The 22,507-nt window shown below is 49.8% G+C and overlaps 2 protein-coding genes across 3 annotated transcripts in view; one reads left to right on the top strand and one right to left on the bottom strand.

Annotated features, from left to right (window-relative positions):
* The window catches only part of LOC131271489 (vesicle transport protein GOT1B), a 433,296-nt gene that overhangs the window by 265,025 nt on the left and 145,764 nt on the right, over positions 1-22,507 (top strand). The window lies entirely within an intron of this gene.
* Positions 1-22,507, bottom strand: part of LOC131271455 (fibroblast growth factor receptor homolog 1-like) — a 28,350-nt gene that overhangs the window by 2,137 nt on the left and 3,706 nt on the right. The window contains exons 2-6 of the mRNA XM_058272890.1: positions 16,775-17,179; positions 5,440-5,566; positions 1,432-2,474; positions 1,142-1,323; positions 44-424 (exon numbers count right to left, since the gene is read on the bottom strand). Of these exons, the coding sequence (XP_058128873.1) occupies positions 44-424; positions 1,142-1,323; positions 1,432-2,474; positions 5,440-5,566; positions 16,775-16,901 (1,860 nt within the window). The 5' untranslated portion in view covers positions 16,902-17,179. The remainder of the gene's footprint in view (positions 1-43; positions 425-1,141; positions 1,324-1,431; positions 2,475-5,439; positions 5,567-16,774; positions 17,180-22,507) is intronic.

Consider the following 22,507-nt stretch of genomic DNA (forward strand, 5'->3'; position numbering starts at 1 on the left):
CCAGACTACTACTCAACATCACCAGTGGGCAAAGAAAACCTACCAATGCTTCGGACATCCCCGGGAGACTGCTCTCGACTACCGCTTGCTTCAACACGATCACCTTCTTCGTCCACTGGTTCACGTGCTCCATGGCTCGATGCTTCATCTTTTCTCGCTTCAGCTTTTTGCATACCACGACGACGACCACGGCAAGCATCAGGAAGCACACGGACAGGACAAACGTCATGACCGTGATGAGTGTGGAGTGTGTACGAACCGGATGTGCGATCGGTACGTCGTCCGGTGGCAGCTCGTCAACCACCTGCAGGTAGGCACTCTCGTTGGCCGCCCCGAGCCCGTTGGCCGCGATGCACGAGTACCAACCAGCATCGGCATGCGTTACGTTTTCCAAAGTCAGCACTTCCGGATTGTCGGGATCGGTCTGTATCGAAAGTGTGCAAAATGCGTGTTACGTTTGGATTTCCAGCTGAGAATATTTCGATTTTAGTGTTAGTAATTAAGAGGTGTTAATAATTAGTTCAATAATTAGTACACGAACTTACATCGAACGGTTAGTGTTTGTCTACAACAGAATTCAGTCGATAGGTCGTTAGCACTCATGCAAGTTGTTTGCTACACCACGATTTTCCGAACCATCACCTGAATTTTTTTCGATAAGTTAGCACACTTGTCGTCACACAAGGCCCACTGGATGTGCTTGGGCTTGACCCACTGGATGTGCGTGGTGAGATCGCTCAGGACCCGGCATTCCATCGTTACGTTTCCACCGACGAGCACCGTCGCGTTCGACGGCGCCTTGGTGAAGATCGGCCTGTGATTTACACGATCTGCAAGAGATATGGAATGTATAGCAACCAACACCAACTACGATAGTAAATTTCTATAACACATCATTTGGAACCAAAGAGAAAACACACCGACACCAATAACAATAGATTTGCAAGAGAAAGAAACAATGTACAAACGATGTTCCACGAAATGCTAAGGACTTGCTAAACGCACATGATGTATTCGAAAAGAGATCTTTGGTTTCATCCATCACCAAAAAGTAGTACCAAAATAATAAAAAACCATGGTCTACAGACCACCTTCACCAGAAAGTTGGGAAATTTGTGGAAACCACCAAAAGCTCCGGTACCTTGAGGTTGGTAACGTTCTGCGGCACGGGAACGTTCTCTTTGTAGACGATTTGGTACCTCACCCACTCGAAATGGGGGGCCAGATCGGACAAGACCGGACAGCGGAAGGTTGCGGTCGAGTTGACCAGCGCGGTCACATTCTTCGGCGTTTCGAGAAAATGTGGACGTGCCGGAAAGCGATCTGTAGTGATTGTGTGCCAACGAAAGATCAATTGATTGTCTATTCAAAATTCCAGCACATCCTGGAGGTAGGATGTCCGGGCGTGTGGTATTGTATATCGCCACTTACCGTTCACCTCCAGCTTGGTGGTAAAGTTGATACAACCAACCCGATTGCAAACGAGACAGTTGTAGAACCCGGAGTCCTGCGGCACCAGGTCCTCTAGTACGATGGCCCAGTTGACCTTCTTCACCTGGCCCATCGTCCGGTCGATCTCGCCGCCATCCTTCGTCCAGGTGATGTTTGGCTTCGGTTGACCATCGGCTGGACACCGCAGGCGGACCATGTTTCCGGACGGTTTCGGTAACAGCTTCGTCATCTGCTCCCATTTGGTGAAGAACGGTGCCTTATCGCTGGTATCATTCATCGCACCGGTGCCATCTTCGGTACCGTGTCCTCCATCCGTAGGTCCCTCATCATCCTCATCACCCTCGGGGTCATCTTCGTCCCCATCCATATCCTCATCCGGCTGAGGCTTGTAAACACCTGGATAGTGCCGACTAATCGGGGCCGGAAACTCCCGACCACTGTCGCCCTGCAGCTGCGAGTGACTCTCCATGTTGTTGTGCTGAATGTAGGCCGGTTCCGGTTCCCCCTGTTCCACCACCTCCAGCACCGTGGTGGAATTCACGCACCCATGGCGGTTGCAAACTTCACACACGTACGTTCCCGCATCGGAAGCCAGCAGCTGCTTGAACACGAGCGTCGACTTGAACGAGTTATCCCGGTACTCCTGGCCATCCTTTAGCCAGCGAATCTGTGGCTTTGGCTGCCCGACGGCATCGCACCGCAGTCGGAACGGTTCACCCACCTCCCGGTGGATCGGTTGAGATTTCTGCTGAGACTGCTCCGACTGGGGAGCTCCGACAAACTTTGGCGGACCCTCCTTCAGCTCGTTGTCCATGATGTCAAGCTGGTCCAGGGATCCGGCCGCAACCGGAGCGGGGGGGTGAAGACTTTTGCGCTCCAGGTTTGCCATACCGGCCCCGTCGCTCTGGTACTGGTCCGTCTCCTGGCTGAACACCGACAGTGTCAGGTTGGACCATTCGTTATACTCGGATCCGCACGAGTAGTAACCGGCATCCGTTTTACGCACCAACTCAAACCGTAACCTGTGGAACGAAGAGGAAAGGAGGAGAGAAATTTGGCGTTAAGCATAATTTATTCAGGCTGGTAAACAAATCATTTATTTTATAATCTCTTAACTATTGCGTCAGTCAAATAGGGTTATCGAAATCAATCTCTCAGGAATAGAGAAATAAAGTAGAAACAATATTCAATTATGTGCGCGTGGATTATTGGGGTTCTGTTTCACCATCTGGCTTCAAATGCAGTAGCATTAACACACTATCGAGCACATGTTCCCGAGCTGTTAAGTACTGATCGGAATAAAGCAGCTCCTAGAACGTCCCGGAACAACGGAGAGTACTTTACCGACGACAGTTGTAATCAAACTTGTGGCCCCCGCGGGGTCTTCGATGCATCGATGGCTCGTAAAACACGACGGGCGATGGGGCTATAAATCCGTCAAACGGCTCTTCCCATCACGGCTGCGTTGGGCCTCGAGGTAGGAACACCTAATTTTAAACCCATGTCAGTCAGCTAGCCACGCTCATTGAGATGGGGTTTAGGCTTTCTTTCCGGTCGCGTCATAAATCGCACGCCTATTTCCCTGCCACTCGTGGGGTCGATCAGTGCGACTAGGAGTTAGTTCATTCAACAGGCGATCGATTGACACCGGGAAGATGAACTCCGGCAAGGGAACCAAATGGCTTACTTTTCCTACGCGCCATACGCAGCTGGATTTTCCGCCTCCGATCGACCGATCGATCGTTCGATTCGCTCGTCAATCGTCACCGGATCACGTACGACACCACGCACCCTCGCTTGCACGGCCGGGCACGTGGCCATCGAGTCGGGCCTGAGATGGGTTTTTCCTCCCTTTTCCATCCCGCCCCCACTCCATCACACCCCTGCCCCGTACCGAGCGGGATTTGTTTATTTTTTCAACAAACTAATAAAGATTTGTCGATCTATAGGAAATTTCCACAGCCGATCGACAGCGGCCTCTCACGCGGAGTGATGCCAAGGTTTTCCCTGGAAAACCCATTTACCGAACAGCACACGCTTTCCACGTGGTTGGAGGTTTAATTGAATTTTTGAGTTTTCAATATTTTCCCGATCTTCATCCCGACCATCGCGTTTTGGCTCGTGGATGTTAATTTTTCCCTCGCCCTCGGTTCTCGCCACTGTCCCGTCCCGCAGCCCACAAACGATCGAGCAGATGTTGGCGCGAGAAAAACGCGTTTCTTGAACGCGGGATGGGTTGTTTTTTTGTCCTCTCGATGCGCGCGAGCTGTACCGAGCCTGTACGCCGAGGAAGAAGATGCAGTCGCGCCGGCGACTGCAACCCGAGGAAGGGTGTATACGCGTGTAAATGTATTTGTAAACAATTTAAAGTTTGACCAAGGAGAGAGGGGAAAAAAACCAACGTACATAAAACTCATAATTTTAATTCCCTTTTTTTCCAGTATTTTTAGACACGAGCACTACGTCGTGGATGCTTGGGGTTGGACTTCCCCCAAGGCCGATCGATTTAGAGCGAGTCCGGAGGTGAAGGAGTTTCTGTTTGGCTTTACGCTCCCGGAGCTGATGGGTGGATTATGTGCCCCAAGAAGCAAACAATCACATTGCATACAGTTGCATCCAACTCCTGGGTTGAAAGTCAAGCGCGTGCTACGACGAACAATGTCGAATTGTTGTAAGAATGCATTTAACGGACTTGCACTTCCCTGCGCCGTCGGTGGATGCATTTATGTGTAGTAGAGTTCTGACTTGTTCTGGATCGGAGACGGAAGACCGCGCCGGTAATTGCTCTTAATGGATTACAAATTGACGATCGACATCGACGTCGTCTTCGATAGGCATTTGCATTTGTGTCCCGAGGAGGGCAGATCGAAACGCTGCGGAAAACAAGATCGATTGCAGACGCGTAGCACTCGGATAGATCACTCGGACTGAGGATGTTTGGGGAGGGGGAAAGTGTGCGTCTGGTCACCACAAGACAGGCGCACATTCTTGCGGGGCCATTTGGAAAATGGCCATCGCGAGTTTGGAGCGGTAGCAAACTCACCCGACTACACCGAAATGTACACACATTAGAGCTGTAATGTAGTACTTAGCAGGTCCGTACAACGAAAAGTCGAACATGGTTTGGTTTGATGGGTTTTGCTATTCCTGGCCGTGTCTGGCTTTTCACCAAGGCGAAGACCATTCGGGCGAGCTGTAACTTACTGACCGTTGAACGGTGAAGTAATAACATTCTGTCCCGGGCACCCGGACCACGAAGACTTTCCCCCCGCAGCCGTGCCTCCCCCTCACCGCTGGTTTCTCTACTGCCAAAATTTCCAAATCTTACTTTTACTGTTTATTTTAAGTTTCTCAATGAAATTTCAAACACACATTACCATGTGGCGATCCGAGTGCACACGGGGCACCTAGCGATGCGCGCTCTAAACATTTTCGCCGGAAAACCTCACTTTCCTTTCATTCGCTACCATCCGCCTCCACCCCAGTGGAAAAGCCGAAGCCCCGTGACTGCAGAAAGGTAAACAATTTCGGGAGCGATCCGATCCAATCACCGACATCTGGTAACTTCTTTTTTTGTTCCTGTTGATCCCGTTGATCTGCGGGAGCAAAATCCCCGGTCCGGATCACAAAAGAAAAGAAGATGCGCCCCTCTTTCTTAGAATCTTGTCGGAGGCTGTCCATCGGTGCGCCATGTGCGCCAGAAGTTCGCTTGGCAGCGACTCACTTCCCCTCCCCCGGATGGGGGTGATGTCTTTTCGTGTGTCAATGTTGTTTGGGGGTGTCACAGGGTCGGAATAAAGATCACCAATAGCTCTACAGCACGGTAAATCGTCCCGTACGACTTAGGGAAGTAGTAAAACAACGATAATCATCACTGGTCCCGCGATGATGACATCTTCCCATCTCGATTAGTTCGGTCCGGATTTGAAGCCTTAGATTAGATTCGTTTATCATCATCAGAGTCCCTCCCCTCCTCAAAATACTTACGATTTCGCTCGCTTGTGGTCGACCGGAACAAGCCTGCCGTTCTTGTACCAGATGGGACTGTCAAAATTGCACTTGATGATCAGCTTCGTGTACAGCGGGACCGTTTCTTTTACGAGTTTTTTATTGCCTGCAATGAAAAATGAGAGATTCCGGTTTGGTAAGTGATGAGTTTTCGAATGTGCGCAGAAAGTGTTGGGTCTGCCGACCGCGCGTGTTAACGTCGATGTATTGGGGGCGTGAGCAGAAACACCATCGGGTGTATGCAGAAATTGGCGAAAGAGTTTAAAGTGAGAAAATTGAACCAAAATAAATGTAAAGTAATGAAAAATGAGGCCCGAAAATAACATCCTAGGATACCGTTGCACACAAATTTGGAAGCATGCACCCCTAGGACCATCCGCGCAGACATTTCCGACGGCTGGATACTTCCTCTGCCAAACCGACGGATCCGCTCCTTCAACTTGAAACGGATCAGTTTCCGAGGGCGTTTTACGTGGCACATGTTTCCGATGTGGTTGCTGTGGATATCCGAGACACTCGGAACCCTTTTCCTATAGCCGATTTTGCTTTCCTCTTTGTGCACGGGGCGACTTTTCGTTAAAAAGTCTTCAAATTTCGCCACCGGAACGAAGGAAACTACCACATTCTTCGAAGACGTTCCTTGGCCGGTAGAACAGATGCGCTACGATCTGTTGCTGTTCTGTGGATTGGTGCCTGCACCGTGCTGAAGAATCCCCGGACTTGATTGTCAGAAATTAAATCTAGCGCAAGATTTTTATTACCTTGCGCCCCCCAAAAAACTCCAACTTGCTGCGCTAAGGCGACCGGGACGGAAATACGGGAGTGTTTAAAATCTGGCACCGTCACAGCAAAACGATCGCATGAAGGATGTCAAACAAATGGGTTGAAAAACACAAAACCTCACGCAACTTCTAAACATCCCGAGCAACGGTGGAAGTGTGTCCGAGGAACCATGGTTCGTGAGGCCTGACTTTGACTGACATTGCCGAAAAGAACATCCACGACACGGCGGCTCCCTAGCTACTTCTTAATTCTGGCTTGCGTCGTCCGTCGGATAGTCGTGCTGGTTACGAGGGGATAATACAACCACTAAACGGTTTTACAATGCGCAACTCAGCCCAGGGTACCTTTGCGGACCTCGAAGGAACGACAAACCCCGGGGGCTACCTTTTCCCCATTCTCGTTCGAGGATTTTTAGAAAATAACTTTTGATGAGTTTACGCATTCGTGATTTTAATTAAAACATGTAATCCACCTCCATTCCCCGGTTCCCTTTAGCCTCAGTTGGACGCAAGCGTTCGTCGTCGTGCACTGTATGGTCTACCACTAGAACGGAGGGTTTAATTAGTGACATGTGCATCGAAACGTTCATTTTTCGTTTATGCCTTCGCCAAGCAAAGCACACGCACGTGCGCGCGATGCTGCTACGGCTTCGGCGAAGGCGACACCATCGAGTGACGCGACTTCCTGACGGCTAGCTGTCAACGCTTCTGTCCAACGGCGGACACGGACACGCCGCCGTTGCTGAATGCCGCGCAAATCGAATCCAAAAGACGCAGCTTGTTCCAGCTGCTCGTGCAAATCCAATAGTTAAGAAGTTTAAATGACACGAACCAAAGCAAGCGGGATCCAATTATGGGAGAAATATGACGCGCCCAAACGATTCCATCTTCATTCATTTTGTCTGTTTGTATTTCAACGTCCTCGACACGGACTAAGAGCGGGAAAGGTAAACTTACAAATGAAAATAGACCTACAGTAAAAACACGCAAAGATGAGTTCTTCAGTTGATCAATACTTTTTGTCGATCTTTTTCATAGTTCTCTACATTCTCATATCTTCGAATTCCTTTGAAGTAGTTTTGATTTTCTTAAAGTAAGATCAGAATGCAACAACACACCAATATTGTTTTTAAAAAACTGCATCTCAAACGCTTCCACCCGATCTTTGTTCTAATGGTTCACCGTCTGGCACTCGGAACCAGAGCCATCGAATGTTGCCTAGTACCGTTACGTGGCGTGCGGCATGTAGAAAGGGTTGGCGAACATGCATATGGTTCACATTTGGGACATCATGCGAGGAAGATGAAGCTACGTTCGCTCACTTCAACGCACTCGAACCCTCAATGCACCGAAGAGTGCACCAGGCAAAGCAATGACCTTCGGTGGGACGCAATCGAAGGTACCCGAAGTCAAGCTCTTGAACCTCTTGAAGCATCCCCAAATATTAATTATAGCCAGACACTCTGGCGTGCAGCAAGTGCATCTAGCGACGGAAACGGGGAAGGTTTTGTCGGGGATTGAAAAACGATCGAGGATCAGTATCGGAGAGCGTGTCTAGGTGTTGCGTTTATCCCCGCAAGTGCATCGGGCATCGGTTCGGAGTTGGAACTGCTCCAAAGCATCGTCGGCACTAGGCCCTCGCTACACCCGGTGCAGACTGCCCTCTTCTGCGGCACATTTGGAGCAGTGTTACAAAGAATCCGAACGAGTTCCGGTTGAAAAGGGGAAACAGTTTCGCCCCGGACAATGCCGGCGAAGACACTGAACCAGCAATACTACAATGTACGGTTGAGCTGGTTTCCAGTTTTTCCTTTTCCGAGCGGTTGAAGTTCTGGACCACATCTGGCACGCATATGCCAACTCCGATGGTGCAGTTCGATCGGTTTATGGATCGTTTCTGGATATAGCTTTTGCAGAGACAAATTGCAGTAGACTGTGTCTATCGACGCTGGTCAGTTGCATCCTTCGCAAAGGATGTTTGGGGGGGAGAACCAGTGAACATCTACAAACGTTCCTCGCACTGGAACCCATCATTCATTGTAGCGTTTAATTAATGATACACGCGCAGCTAAAGGTTGCTGCACCTGTTCTATTTCTGTGCCTCACCGAACTCGATGTCGCATCTGCTCGACTATTTTCAGTCGACGCAAAATTCATTCGCCACTTTCATTCATAAGTTGCCCAGTTCCATGCATGGTCTTTGCATGGTGCGGAGTCGAACCTCGCCCGACTGATCGTGACGATACTTAGAGGAGTTGCAAAGGAATGGGTATCTAAACCGAAGCGCTTACAGTGACACTGCAGAGACGACTCTTGCCGGGTGCAGATCGAAGTGTGGCCAGAAGACCCGCTCTAACCGCGGGTACCAGGCACACTCTGCCATTGACTACGTTAGGGCAGGTTTGGGCCAGCGGAAATGAGCTTCAATTACTATCATCTTCATTCGCCACCGTTCGTTCTCGCTCGTCACAGCAACTGCAACCGAAACGATCTTTCTCTCTCCGAGTTCCACCCTTTTCGACAGCCTCGCACGGTCTTCCTTTTGCGCGCAACGATCAACGCACCAGGATTAAGCCAGTGTGGAGGATTGGGCTGTTTTCTTCCCCAAATCACGCTCTGCACTCATCCGTGGAATAATCCCCCCGCCCGCGGTCGCTTACCCATCCCTCCCTCCACCCAAGGTTTGCGGCCAAGGCCGGATGAGCTCGGTTGGACAGAGATACTCCAAAGAACCGGGTGATGCGGCTTCCATCACTGCACTGCACATGGCAGGGCAGGAATTAAATAATTTATGGCGGTGCTAAATTTGTCCACGCATCTTGTTGCCCGGGGCCTGGTAACCTGCACGCCCAACCTAGCGAGCATCTCGAAAATCCATCCACGGAAACGGATTGGCGGCATTGCTCCGCGGTGAGTTTTCGGTGGCAGGCAGCGGAGTTGAAGTACCGAAAGTGCGGAGACTAACCCCACACAACCGGGAATCTTTCGGCCGGTGTTGGTCGGTTGGTTTGTTTATGCGGAAACTTATCGGTAAACCCACTTCAAAGTGAAATAAACAACTCGTTCCGCGGTTCGCTGAATCCCTGCTTCCCTTCAGCGGGATTTTTCGTACCAAAAATATTCGGTGTACTGACGGAAGTTTGGTTTCCTTGCCGAGGGATACCACACACCGTGCGGTGGCTTTAGTACGGGTTTTTACTGCCTTCGATTGACGGCGAATTCCGGTGTGCGATACGCCGTGGAAGTGGCCCCGGACAACGAGCGTGTGTGCGGCTTAGGTGACGATGGGTCTGTGGATGTCTGGCTGACGCGCTGGAATCCGCTGGCTGACGATATATTGACTGTTCAATTAGCCTCGTATTAACCTCCGTCTGTCGGCTGGCGTTCTGCCGTTAGCATCGCACCATTACTCGTCGTCGGGTTGTTTACAAACAATTTGCACACAACCACAAAGGTCCAATGTCAAGCAGGCAAAGGACATGGAACTGTGCAATCTGGAGCGGTGCAGTGATTACGGGCATGACTCATCTCATCTTCGGTCCCTATCTGGTGAATCTACTCGTTGCGACCATCGTCGCGAGTTTGCGTGCCACACCAACAAACGATCCATTCACGTCCTTTTTAGACGTCATCAAGATGGTAGTAGAGATTCTGCGAATGTCTTATGAGACATGTGCATGATCATTCAGGCCTATTAAGATTCGCTCGGTCTACACCTTGCGGAGCGTATGTTCCATCTCCCTCACACTGATTGTCCCTTTAGCTTCCCTTAGTAGATCGACAATTACGGCCACCGGTGGGCAACCTTGGTGCACAATCGTAGCGTCTCAAGGCACTTGAGATACCCGGCCAAACGTCTCCTCTGGTGGGGTGGGTGAAATAATTTGCCGGAAGTAAGGCACGGAATTGGCTGTATTGCGTCAATTCCAGGGCCCGTGCTACTGGGCAGTTTATTTCCGCCAGCACCACCATCGTGGACCTCCCCGTTTGACGTCGGTTGCGCTATTTTCAACACCTTCCCATAAAGCAAGGTAAATAAACATTCCAACGTGCTTGGTGCTGTGTCCGGAGGCAACAAAGTGTCGGTGTGGCCAGAGGGTGTGGACTTGGAATTTGCAGCTCCGTCGAGTGTCGGGTGCCCGTAGAGGCGTCAGTACTGATCACACACCCATTGCTTGGTCGATTATTTTGGATACCTGCTGAGGGAGTTGTGTCCGGGTTTTTTGGGGAGCCTGGTAATGGAACGCTGGCTGAGCTGCCAAGTGCTTGAAGTACTCTTCAGGCGCACGGTTACTAAGCACAATGTTGTGCGCTTGTTGCAGGTGTGCTCACTACACGCTTAATGGACTTCGGCCCGAATACGGTAGCGTGCCTTTGGTATTCTGCAACCGTCCCGTGGCCACGTTAGGTGCGTGCAGCTCCAAAAGCGGCACAAAATGTTCCGAGTGATTGGAGATTGGGAGGAAAGCAATACACCTCCGGTTGGTGGAAGGGCCTAGTTGGTATGCCACCCGGGTTCGCTGGACAGTCGATATACGAGCTCCCGTTGCCGTGGACAGTTGAGTGGCAGCGAGCTACATTACATTTACGCGACCAAACGCAAGGCCACAGGGCTGAGCACTGCTTTGCTCTTCGCTTTTGACTGATTACCTTTTCGTCTCTCCCATCCCTTAGAGTTACCCCGTTTCCTGGCGGCGTGGTAAGGCTTGTCCCAATCTCCGACCGCGTCCAGATTATGTCACTTTAGTGCCGCTGCCGCGTGACCTTTTTAATCAGCGTGGCGGGATTTATGCTCCACGACCATCCTCAGTAAAAATGATCTAATTTGCGACGACAGCTCGACTGACGGACATGACCGGAGCAGCAGACTTCGTGGCGGGACCGATCCGTGCGGTTGCGGTCACCGGCCTGGAGTAACATTTTGCGACCGTCCGCCAACTTTCGGCCTCATCGGAGACTCGCTACACCACGCCTAAATTAACGTCTCATTGTACCACCACCATTAGTGGCATGACCGAGAGATGGCGAGAAAATTCGCCCAGTGGACGATGTCGGCGCAGGGAGATTTATTTTGCCGCGGGTGACTCAAATGGTGGTCGCGCGAGAGGATAGATAATTATCTGCTGACAAACGTATCATTTGGTTAATTATTTTAAGTGTTCCAAAACTCCTCCGTTTTCTGCCCGCAAAAGTTTTGAAGCGTCTCGTGTGCCACTCGGCCGAGCGTTATACACGCTAGCAAAGTAGATTACCATATGAAGTGGATCCTAGGTTAAATTCACGCAAACCCATACTCGCATACAATGGCGTGTGAAATGCAAACGTTAATTAACTCCTCACCGAACCAAATCTTGCGCTAATCTCATGGCGGCTTTACAAACCCGTTCGCAATTTGGATCATCGTGGAGGAAAAATGTTTTGCTGATGGTTCGCGAAAGATTTGAAGTGAACCACAATCCAGTAAACCGTTAAATTCCTTAAACTGGTTCAAACGAAGGCCAATCAAAATGCTTGCCACGTTCCGTAGAACCCGCGGATGCTCGAGGGTGGAGAACGTGATGACGCGATTGTACTCTGGCCGTACGCCATCCATATCCATACCGTCGCCGACATGGAATGCAATCCCGATTATCTAGATGCAGAGAACAATGCATCCCAAAGGGAGATAAAATGCTGGTGGAAACGATGCAAACGGGACCATCTCCTGCTAAGGATTGTTCCGGTAACCTTGATTCATGGAAATATTTTAACCTGATTAAAGATTAGGACAAGGCAAAATTAAAGGTTTGCAACGTGATGTACAGAGAAATGGGAAGAAATGTTAAGGTACGGCTGGAGTAAGCGATCTGATTGTTGATAAATGCGTGGGACGATTCTTTTGGCTTGTCCTAAATATTCCCAGTAGCATAAGCTCATAGGACACGAAAACACAAATGTACACTCCCACCATTGCTGAATATTTCCATCACAATTCCTCCTCCTCCGGAGGTCCCTTGACTTACTTGACGAATCAATCAAGACCAACTTCAAATCAGTTCAGTTCGTCCTGTCAATCGTCACCCCTTCAGTTCTAATCGGTCTCCCGATCTTTCCGGGCCGTCTCGCCTCGACGGTACTCCAGTGCTGGCGCCATTCTCGCCAGTTTTCCTGGTGTCTGCCATTTCCTTTTTTTCTTCATACCTTGGCGTCCCTTTCGACAGCATCAGTTAGTCAGTGTCGAATCATCGTACGCTTTTCCGTGGAAGTTCCAAGATCAACAGTGGATCTCCGTGTGGCAACCATCCGCGCTCGACACGAACGTGAACTCACAAAACTCTGGGGAAGTGAGTCAGTATCGAGGCGAATAAATGGGATTACAATTTTGCATCTTTCTGCAAACTGCAAATGAAAAGGATGGTTGTCCCCCATTTGCGTACACAGGAGCCGTCTGGTTTGCGATTGTTTGTTGTGGTGTTCCTTCGGTGAGATCTCGTGCAGTTCCAGCTAAAGACTCTGAATCACACCCGGTGCCAAATTTTACCAGCAACATCACCCTCGGACCCGTTAGAGACCTTCAGCGTTAGTCTTCAAGATGTTGAGGCGCATCTTTGCACCCTCCTATTCCATAATCCACACAAACGCACACAGACAGACCGTGTGCGGCGATGTAGAGGAAGCAAAAGATCACATCTAATAAAGTGATGCGATCGTATAAACAAATCATAAAGCAAACGATGTAAACATCGAGTTAACAAATGCAATAAAATGAAATCCCCAAGGCGCTGATAGGGTGCCCGTGCAAAAAAAAAAACGAGAAGCAGGCAAGTCCGGCGCACTGCCATAGTGACGCACCCCGAAGAACCCACGCCATGTTCGGTGAGGTTCGGAAAGGAAGCTAAATGGACCGATCAAAAGGAAAGTCAGTTTAATGAGTAGCAACAAGAGTGAAGAAAAAAACAGGGAACACAGAACCTTCCATAACGGGTGAACGAACGAGAGGCGGGGAAGCTTGTTGGCAGTATCGGCCAGCATTCAATTAATCTCCTATATGCGGCCTGGCGCACAGCATCTTCCGTTTCTTACCCCTTGGAAGGGAAAACAAACTCCACGGGGAAGGAAGTCGGCTACGAGGCGAATGTTTATACAGAACCGTTGAAGGTTTCGGCCTTACGACAGCCACTGTTTGGCCACCGCTGGCTGAGGAAGGATAGGAAGTTGCAACAATCCGCCATCCAAACGTGGCCTAGTGTTTGGCGGAAGTTGGAGAACGAATGCATCATGGGAGGTATTGGCATATGGGTGGCGCTCGAGATCGCAGCATAGAACTGAACATCATAGAATATGGCCGTAGATCGAGTGATTGTTTGGAGACTCGAATCATATGGCTGGGTGGTCCCGGTATCGAGCCAAGCCCCGAGTTTGCTGATGAATCTACCACTTTGAGCCGTTCGATTAGTTGATGAGGCGTAGGGTTAAGGAACTAGCGTCGGTCCAGACGTCGGTTATTCTAGGCTCGAGGCAAAACGGGGAAGCCTGTTGCCAATGCGACACATCCCAGATGTTGCCCAGGTCTAGAGGATGGATCATCCACGATCGCCAGCAGCACACCCGAAAGCCTTTGCGAATGCACTTGCGGCCCTCAGCATAGGATGACATTTTTTCCGACCCGTTTTGATCTCGTTCATTTCTAGTTACTGGTCGTAGTTTTAGTACTTCCTGAGTCTTGAGTCTGCCAAAGGAAGCGGCTAATTTATAGCGCGCCATTACACGCCAGACGCACCGTTGTGCCACAGTTGACTTCTGCAAATGGCGAACCCCAGACGACGCCAGACCTAGCAGAGCAGCCGGTAAAGTGTCCCGCACACTCAAGAGGACACTTCGCTCCGAGATCGGTAGCTACAGCCCGCAGGCACCATCATTCCAGCCCCTCTGGATCTGGATCTGTCTACCGAAGGGTCTTCTTAAAACCGAAGGCACGGCACGCAATCGGCAGACAGCCGCATCGGGCAACAGACTATCATTTTTCACATCTGTACGCGGGGCGAAAAAGGGCCAAAAAATAAAAACCCATAATGAGACACATTGTCGGAATGCCGCGGGGTCCGCGACCACGGTCGATCCTCGCGGATTCCCATTAGAGAACGAAACGCAAAAGAAATGCAAAGATCTTTCAAACAACACCAGAAATCGTCCCTATGCTCTCCTTTGCCGCGGGGAATGACCTTCAGCGAATTTCGTCTCTTTAATTCTCATCTCGGTAACTCTCGACTCTGCTTACGCGATTCTGCCCGGCTGCTTCTAGTCGTTGGGTTTTTATTGGAAAATGGGCTGATAAGGGCCCGGGATGGGTCTGTTTGCAATTAAATCTCGCCAAACCAGAAGCGATCGTTAGTTGGTGTGATTTTTGGTTTCTTGTTTCTTAGCTGACGTGGCTTTTTGGTAGTATTCATTCCCGGTCGGGGACCGGAACCGATCAACCTTAACTAGCTGACAGCTTGAAGACGGATCAACCCTTGGCCCCTAGGGCCGCGCTTTAACATGACACGCACGTCGCTAACACAATAATCACCAGCCGAGGGCACGGTTCCGAACTTACTTTTCGGTCGTTTGTTTATGTTTTTGTTGTTTTCGACTCCTCGCACACAAAACTGCCTGCCCGCGACATTTCACATGCGGGTTAAACTCCCCTTTGCACGGTCCAGTCGATCGAAGTTGGCCGAAAATCTCGGAAAAAGTCAACAAACTCGCTCGCGCTAAATTGACATACGCCAGCGGCGGCCCAGTGGTTTCCTGCAGGAAAGTGTTGCAAGTGTTGGCTCCCGTTCCCGTCGGGTCGGTAAATGTCTAGCCGCTTGATGGATTTCGGTGGAAAAGCGGTGGTAAAAAAGAGGGAAATAAACTGCACCCGGGCGCCATTCGGTGCTTTACGTCAGGCTATTAAAAGGCGGATTCGCGTTTGCCATCCCGTGTTTTTTTTTTTTTTGCGGGAATATGGCAGCGGAAATTGATCTTGCGTACGCAAGTGATGTCTGGCAATGGTGCCAGAACTTCCTGAGGCCAGGGTTTGAACGAGGGTTGGTTCATTTATGGTGCAAAGTAAAAAACCAAATGTTGTGGTTTCAAATCCTACCGAACTTCTTTCTTAATGTGCGTGTAACTTATCCCTGGAAAGTATAGTAGTAATAAAGGAAACATATCACCGTTTACAATCTTTTAATGAGAGATCAGCCGTTTCGGTACCACAACATGCAGCAATGACGTCCATAAATTTCCATTCTAAAGTAAAGTTTGTTAATAAACCCCTTTTTTCCACCTCAATGACGCACTCCAAAATTCGTTAACATTCAGGACATATTTTCCAAACAAGCCTCATTAATTTCGTGCAATACCGGCACGTGCTTCACATGGAGAGGGAAATTACCGGCGAGAGTTTCCATTGCTACAGAGCACAGGAACAGGAAAATCACGTCACTGTATGACGCACACGCAACTCCACTACTAGCAGTCTGCCTCCGATCAGACGATCGACCGACAACATTGTATCCGAAATGTGCTCATTAAGAGCGGAAAAACGTTTCCTTTCGCTGTAAACAATAGGCCCTCGATAGTTGGCCGGGAAAAGCGGGAGAAGAAAAACGTTCTGTAAACATTGGCAGTTTATTGTATGCGGGCCGTGAAAAAGGGGGATGCGAAGTTGATCGTGGAAATTATGCAACTCTCTTGGCGATTGGCAAACCTATTGGTTGTTTTAACTAATAACGCACGTTCAGAATTATTGGTCTTTTCAAATGGTATTATTAAAACCTATGATTTTCCCTTAGCCTCCCCCTAGCTTTGGGAAATTCACGGTCCTTGAACTGCAGCGTAAATGATTTGTTTTTCCTCACGCACGCTCGGCGCACGAACAATTTTCATGCGCGTTTGCTAACCTTTTTGCAACAACACTCACCGCAATCCGAGGCCGGAGTAAAACCTGCCGGACGTATCGAATTTCCCAGCCTCCCATTAGGCGACGGTGTGGCCATTTTGCCTAAGCAAACATCCTCGCGCGCAAAGGATGAGCCAAAGTGCCCTTTCGGCGGGAGCCGGAAAACGTTCGCAAAGAATCACTTTCCTTCCATCACGACTCCCGTTATGATGGAATGTGACGCGCGTCCTCGGTTTGCATCTTTAGAATGTTTTGTTTCCATTTTGTCCCCTCGGAAGTGGCGGCTGCTGAGTGGCGGAGGAGGAAGTACGCCTCTAAACCGTCCTCAAAACTGTTTAAGATGTTTTTTCAACCTTCATTTGAATTTTCCCTATTTTTTCGGCTTCTCAAGTGGGATGTGTCAAGCGCTAAACGGGAAAATAATTATGAGAATTTTGGTGGTTGAAAAACGAAAGCGATGTGTTTGGGGAGTTAACTAATGAGCCACAGTTCTGGCGCCGAAAAACTGTCTGTTTATCGGTGTTATTATTTTCTTAGACATCGACAAGGGAGAGGGAGAGAAAAGTACATTCCGACACTTGTCATTAATCAATACCATGGGGGGATTTATAACTGAACGACTTACCCAAATTGATCCGTATCGTGTCCGGGTCGGACGATGACAGCTTGTACCCAGCAGCCGGCTCCACGGTCCACAACATTCCGAGCAGACCCCAGCAGCAGACCGTCACCAGTGTCACGTGGGTCGCCATCTTTTCTCGTTTGATCCTCGTCGTCACAGAAAACAATCACCACTGTTTCAACAGTTTCTTCAAATATGTTTTACGTTTTTCGCCCGTGCAAAGTACGATAATTTTGAGCTCACTTACACTCTACTTAAACCTTGTTGCGCGTGGATCGTCGTTTGGCGCACTGTTTCACACCTCCACACACACCTTCGGGCCGGTCAACTGCATCGTCGTTTCGTTGGCAAACGTTTGCTTGCGGTTCGCCGTAACCACCGTACCATCGTTCATCCTCGATCGAAAGCCTGCGAAACAAAACGAGCTGGAATTAGCGTTGATGCAACTTCGTCCACATCGAAATCAACCCATTCCCATGCCCAAAACCTTGGCCGAGGGTTTGAAGGCGAACCATTTTCCCGCGAAAACCACCCAGAGCGCGCTGGGTGTTTGTGAGAAAAGTTTACAGTTTTACGATCGTCGCATCCGCCGAGGTTCGGGATCACTTTTTCACTTCGTATTTACACGTTCCCGATGGAAGCGACTGTGTGTGCCGGATCCCACGGGCCCCACCGAAGGCTAGGCGCTCGCGTAATCAAGCCCAAGGTCGGGAGTAAACAGACACACATGTGTGACCGTGGTCCGACGGTCCGTAATCCTTTACCGGCATCCCGAGCATCCCGAGGGTTTGACTCCGACGTGGTGCCGGCGGCATCGTGGTTTGTAATCGGAACGCGCGAACTGGAAACTGATACGCCACGCAGTCGCAGTTGGTTTATGAACTGAAGCGAGCCTTGCCGGGCTGGGCAAGGTTTACCGTCAGCCGGTTCCCTGTTTTTTCTTGTTCGTTTTTCCTTTAATGAACTCCGGCTTTTGGATTCGATTCGTTTACGCTAAGCGCATCCCGCCCGGGATGTACAAAAAAGGATCCATGGTGGGGACTAATTTTGTTTGTGCCGAGAAAACCCCGTGATTTGTTGTGATTTGGGAGTGGCCTAGATTTCGTTCGACCCGGCACATGGTTTCCATTTAGCGGACTGCAAAGGTTCAAGGAAAATGTTGTTCGAGCCACACGTGTTCGCAGGGGAAGGGTTCCTTTTTTACCAAACAATGTTCCATTGCAATGGATTTTAAACAATTTCAGTTGATGTAAATAATAACATTTATGGTGTTTAGAAAAACATTCGGAACTTCGATCAACAACCTTTAATGTGTGAAAAATCCTGGAAAAAGATCTTCTTGTTCCAAGTGTATCCTTTTTTCATTTCTTGTTCAACTTTTCTTTCAATAATTTGTCAGTTTGATTTTAAAATTTTTAAATCCTTTTTTCACTAATTGATTCTTCAAATACGCTACCCATCCGAATATATCCTTTCAATTTCTTCCTTTTCTTTACCTTCCTCTTCAATCTTGCCTCGTCTGTCACAAAACATATGGCCACTCTCTAGAGGCTCGCCTGGCAGCAGGCTCATCTCCATGGGATCTCCGAAACAGGCCCCGAAGTCCTCGAGCCCTCAGCGACTAATGACCGTGGCGAAAGAAGTTTGGGCGGGAGCTAAGAGCCGCTTTCCAGCGGTGCAGAAGGGCCTCACTTTTGGCAGCGTAAAGACAAAACCCAAACCCGAACCAGACGCCCGAATATGCAAAGTAGGGCAAAGCAGTGCCGCATCGGGACGGGACGGCTGTCAAAGATGCAAACGAAACCGGACACACCGTTATCCTATTTCGAACCCAACCCAGCACTCGACGCACAGATTCGACGTTCTTTTTACAAACTCCAAGCGCGACTGTGTGTTTCTTTTTTTATTTCTCGCTCTCCGTCCCGTTCCCTCACGGCCCAGGTTGTTTTTCCAGCCCCGAAATGGGAAATGAAAAATGGCCCAAAAATGCATGGTGCCCATGTGTTTTGCGCCGCATCCCATGGGTTGTCTTTTTTTCTTTATTAAGAGGACAGTAATTGTGGCAAACGACAACAACGCCAACGCCAGCTCGGCAACGGCTCCGGCCCGTGCGAGGGAAAGCGATAGCAGGCAGCCCGCGACCGTCATGCCGACAGCTTCTTCTTGCCACCCGAAGTACCCCTCAAAACTCCCGAAAGGCGAGAGAGGATGCGTTCGATTGCAACTGCACTTTACGAGTGCATCGTCCAAATTTGGAAAACATGGACGAGCAGGAGTGAGAAAGCGAGAGAAAGCGAGTAGGTGGGACAGAAAATGGGTGGTTTTGTGAGGATGAGAAAAAATATGTCAATTGTCCTGTCATTTGATTCGGGGACGCAATCGTACCTACAGTGCCCTCATTGCAGCGAGTGTTATGGCCCGCTTTTTTCTCACGTTTCACGAGCAATACGAGTTTCCATTTGCGATAGCGAAGACAGCGAGTTTTTGGCTGCACGTAAATGGCACACCGTAAATTATTCAGCACCCGCCAGCCTGCAAGTGTTCTTCCAAACCCAAACGAACCGAAAGGCAACTGTCAGATATGCTACAATAATCGACCAAAAAGACAAAATACTTTTCACTTGTCCAGCCCGTTATGAAAACACACAAAATAAGAAACATTCAACGAGCGTGTGTCGATAAATGGGGAAACAGTTTCCAAAACGGTGCAACACAATCCAGCAACATCGACGAACAAAGAGAAAAACTGTCTTGCTGGCTTACACACAATTTTGGCACAAACCCCCCGGACACCATCCCCGGGCACCCTCTTCGGTAGGTCAGCCACCATTTGAATAATTTCTTCGACTCATTTGCCTCAAACATTGGCCTCCATACCAGCACGCGCGCACAGTGAACCTTGGGCAAAGAAAAAGATCTTCACATAAAATTGGATAATATGTCCGCGTTCCTTTCGGTGGACATTAAAATCCCGGCGGAGAGATGGCTGGCCCTTGATTAGGGGACGACGGCAACAAACGTACCGATTGTGCGGGACTCACTTGGCTCGTGTGAGTACTCCGCATCGTTGCGCATCGGATGCCCGAAACGAACACGGACGCTACACCGGGCTTACAAAGTAATAAGGGGCTTTTGTTTCTCAAAAACTGATCTGTAAAAACCGTTCAAGCAGTCAAATTTATGCTGGACACGCATCGAGCCAAACGCGCATGACATTATTTGATATTGTGTTTCGGTATTGAGGGACGTTGTTTTTTGGGGAGTGACGACTACCGGAGAACTGCGCACTACGACTGGCAAGTGGCCCGTAATGGAGGACACCCTGGTGCGCTCCAGTATTCCAGTGTATTGAAGATTTTCGGTTTTCAAGATAATAAATCACACACAGATTTACTGTCAACCAGGGCTGAGGGTTAAAGGGAAAGGGCAGTCAGCGCCAAGGCAGAAGTAGACAAAAATGAGATGGAAAACAATAAACCAGTGCGGTGGCACTCAATCAGCTCAATTCTCAGCCAAGAGTTTGGGACATCTTAATTCGGGCAAAGGTTCAAATTGAGATCAACTGTCGTTGGGAAGCATTCGCGAGTAGACACCAACTCACTGCACACTGCCGTCTTCGAGGAGGACGATATATTCCAGAACTTCAGAACATGGGATTAGAACGCGGAACACGGTCCAGCTTAGCGTGGCCGAGTGTCTGCAATATCTTCCACTACCACGGTCCCCCTTTCGGTTAGGCATCCCGAGTGGCCGAAGATTTGATTTAATTCAATTGACTGGGTTTGTTGTGTGTCTGGTCGAGCCGCACACCGAGCCTGCAGGAATCAGTGTCCTCAAAGGGACCGGGAGGTCTCCGGGTGCGAGCATAATAGCCACACGCCCTGCTAACGGCCATCGCGGTCATCGTTTGAAGCGCCCTGGGAGGATAGCCCCGATAATTTGATTAATAGCATAATTACAACAGCGATACGGACGATTTGATGCGCCCGCGTTCTTCCCGGGAAAGTGATGAGCCAGTGTGGGCCTACGCATGGGGTCGTGGGATATCTCGACTGTGCGTGGTACCTTCGATGACTCGTGGACTTTCAAAATCTCCGTCAATCGGATGGGATTCGGTTCATCATCAATCTTGCAACGTTGGCTACAATTGACTCCAATCGGGTATGCAGCACACTTCGGTGGACGTCTTACCATAGATGTACCACAGCGCCTGTTGCCGCTGGTGTGTGGCGTGCTCTGCCCAGGATGCAGACAATTTGTCGCACCGTGTGTCAGCTGTCCGCCTGCGCAGAAAAATGAACGTGGAACCACGCGAAAACGGCGATGGAGCATTGCACGAATGCAATTTTCTTCATCGAGACACAAACCCCCCCGTTCGGGATGAGGAGTGCGTCGTGCGTAACCTTGTACCAGAGGCCAGCGGTCGAGGACAGCACTGACGCCACCGCAACTCGGATGCACTTGCGCACGGGTCGTGTTTGCGTAAGAAATGGGGAGCGTCATCAGTGCTCCTGCAAAGAAATCGTACAAATATTGGAATTACTCGTGCCGGATCAACACTTTACCAGTTGTCCCTCGCCATGTTCATGTTGTTCATGGCGGTTTATTTTTTCCACCGCACGAGCGCACGCCATCCGTTTGACAGTTTCCACCAGCAGCGCGTCGTCGATCTCTCGTTCGTCTGACAGCTAGCAATATAGGCATTGGGCAGAGGCGACGTGTCGTCGCATAAATTACACTTCGAACCATGCCAACCAGCGGGCAATCGAAGCAATGGACTCCTGTGTGGCTACGGTAGCGACACGCATGATGGCTTGTTCCCATCGAGCCAAAGCAAAACAAATCCACATCAACCACTCTCCACGCCCCTGCGTCAAAGAACTTCTTCCTAGGGACGCCATTTGTTGTCGTCGGCTTCTTTAAGAATTCGCAATGTTTTGATAACAATCCTCTCACGCATCGACGGTTCTCGATGTAGACAGTTCCACAATGGCTTTTGGCATTTTACGGTTTGCCAGAGTAAGTCCCCTTGAAGCCCTTTCCAGTACGATCTGCGATAACCTGTCCCTGCTCCGGAGACGCAGGTTTTAATGTCTGCGAGGCCATCGCACGGAAGGGGGCTTGATCGCGAGGCCAAGGACGCCAATTGAATACCATTAGCGGTGATGATCGTTCCCCAACCGGAGGCACATCCGGAACCGCTCGAAACTCACCGATCCTTTTCGAGAGAGGTCCCTGGTTTTGTCTGAGGCTTATCGTCGGCCATTTCCTGCGTGTGCTTAGCGAGTCTCGGGTCGCTGTGACAGGAAGCCCATTACTAGCCTAACTTCGTCAGTTAGACACGCACTCGAAAGGGCCCTCTATTCGAAAGCCATCAAGGATTTCCAACGGCTCGAATCTCGACGTCTCTCCCAGGTTCCAGGTTTTCGGGATGGGATGGCTCGTGACGAGGATTTCGATTAGAAGCTCCCTCAACTGCGCAACGATCGAAGCAGACGAAATCAATTGACCATATCCCATCGGGTGCGTGTTTACACCAACTTATGCGTAAGGTGTCGAAGCGCTGGCATCTCTGCTGCCTCTGCTCGCTGGAATACGAAATTAATCCAAACCGAACCCTCCAGCGAGCTCTCCAGAAAGGGGCTTTAAGCTCCTTTAATGTCCACCGACAGTGACTGCGTCGCCTACCGTATGTGGTGATCGAGGCGTCGCGTTTCTTGCATTGACTTGGAGATC

Source organism: Anopheles coustani, chromosome 3 (genome assembly GCF_943734705.1).
Source record: "Anopheles coustani chromosome 3, idAnoCousDA_361_x.2, whole genome shotgun sequence".
Taxonomy (NCBI): domain Eukaryota; kingdom Metazoa; phylum Arthropoda; class Insecta; order Diptera; family Culicidae; genus Anopheles; species Anopheles coustani.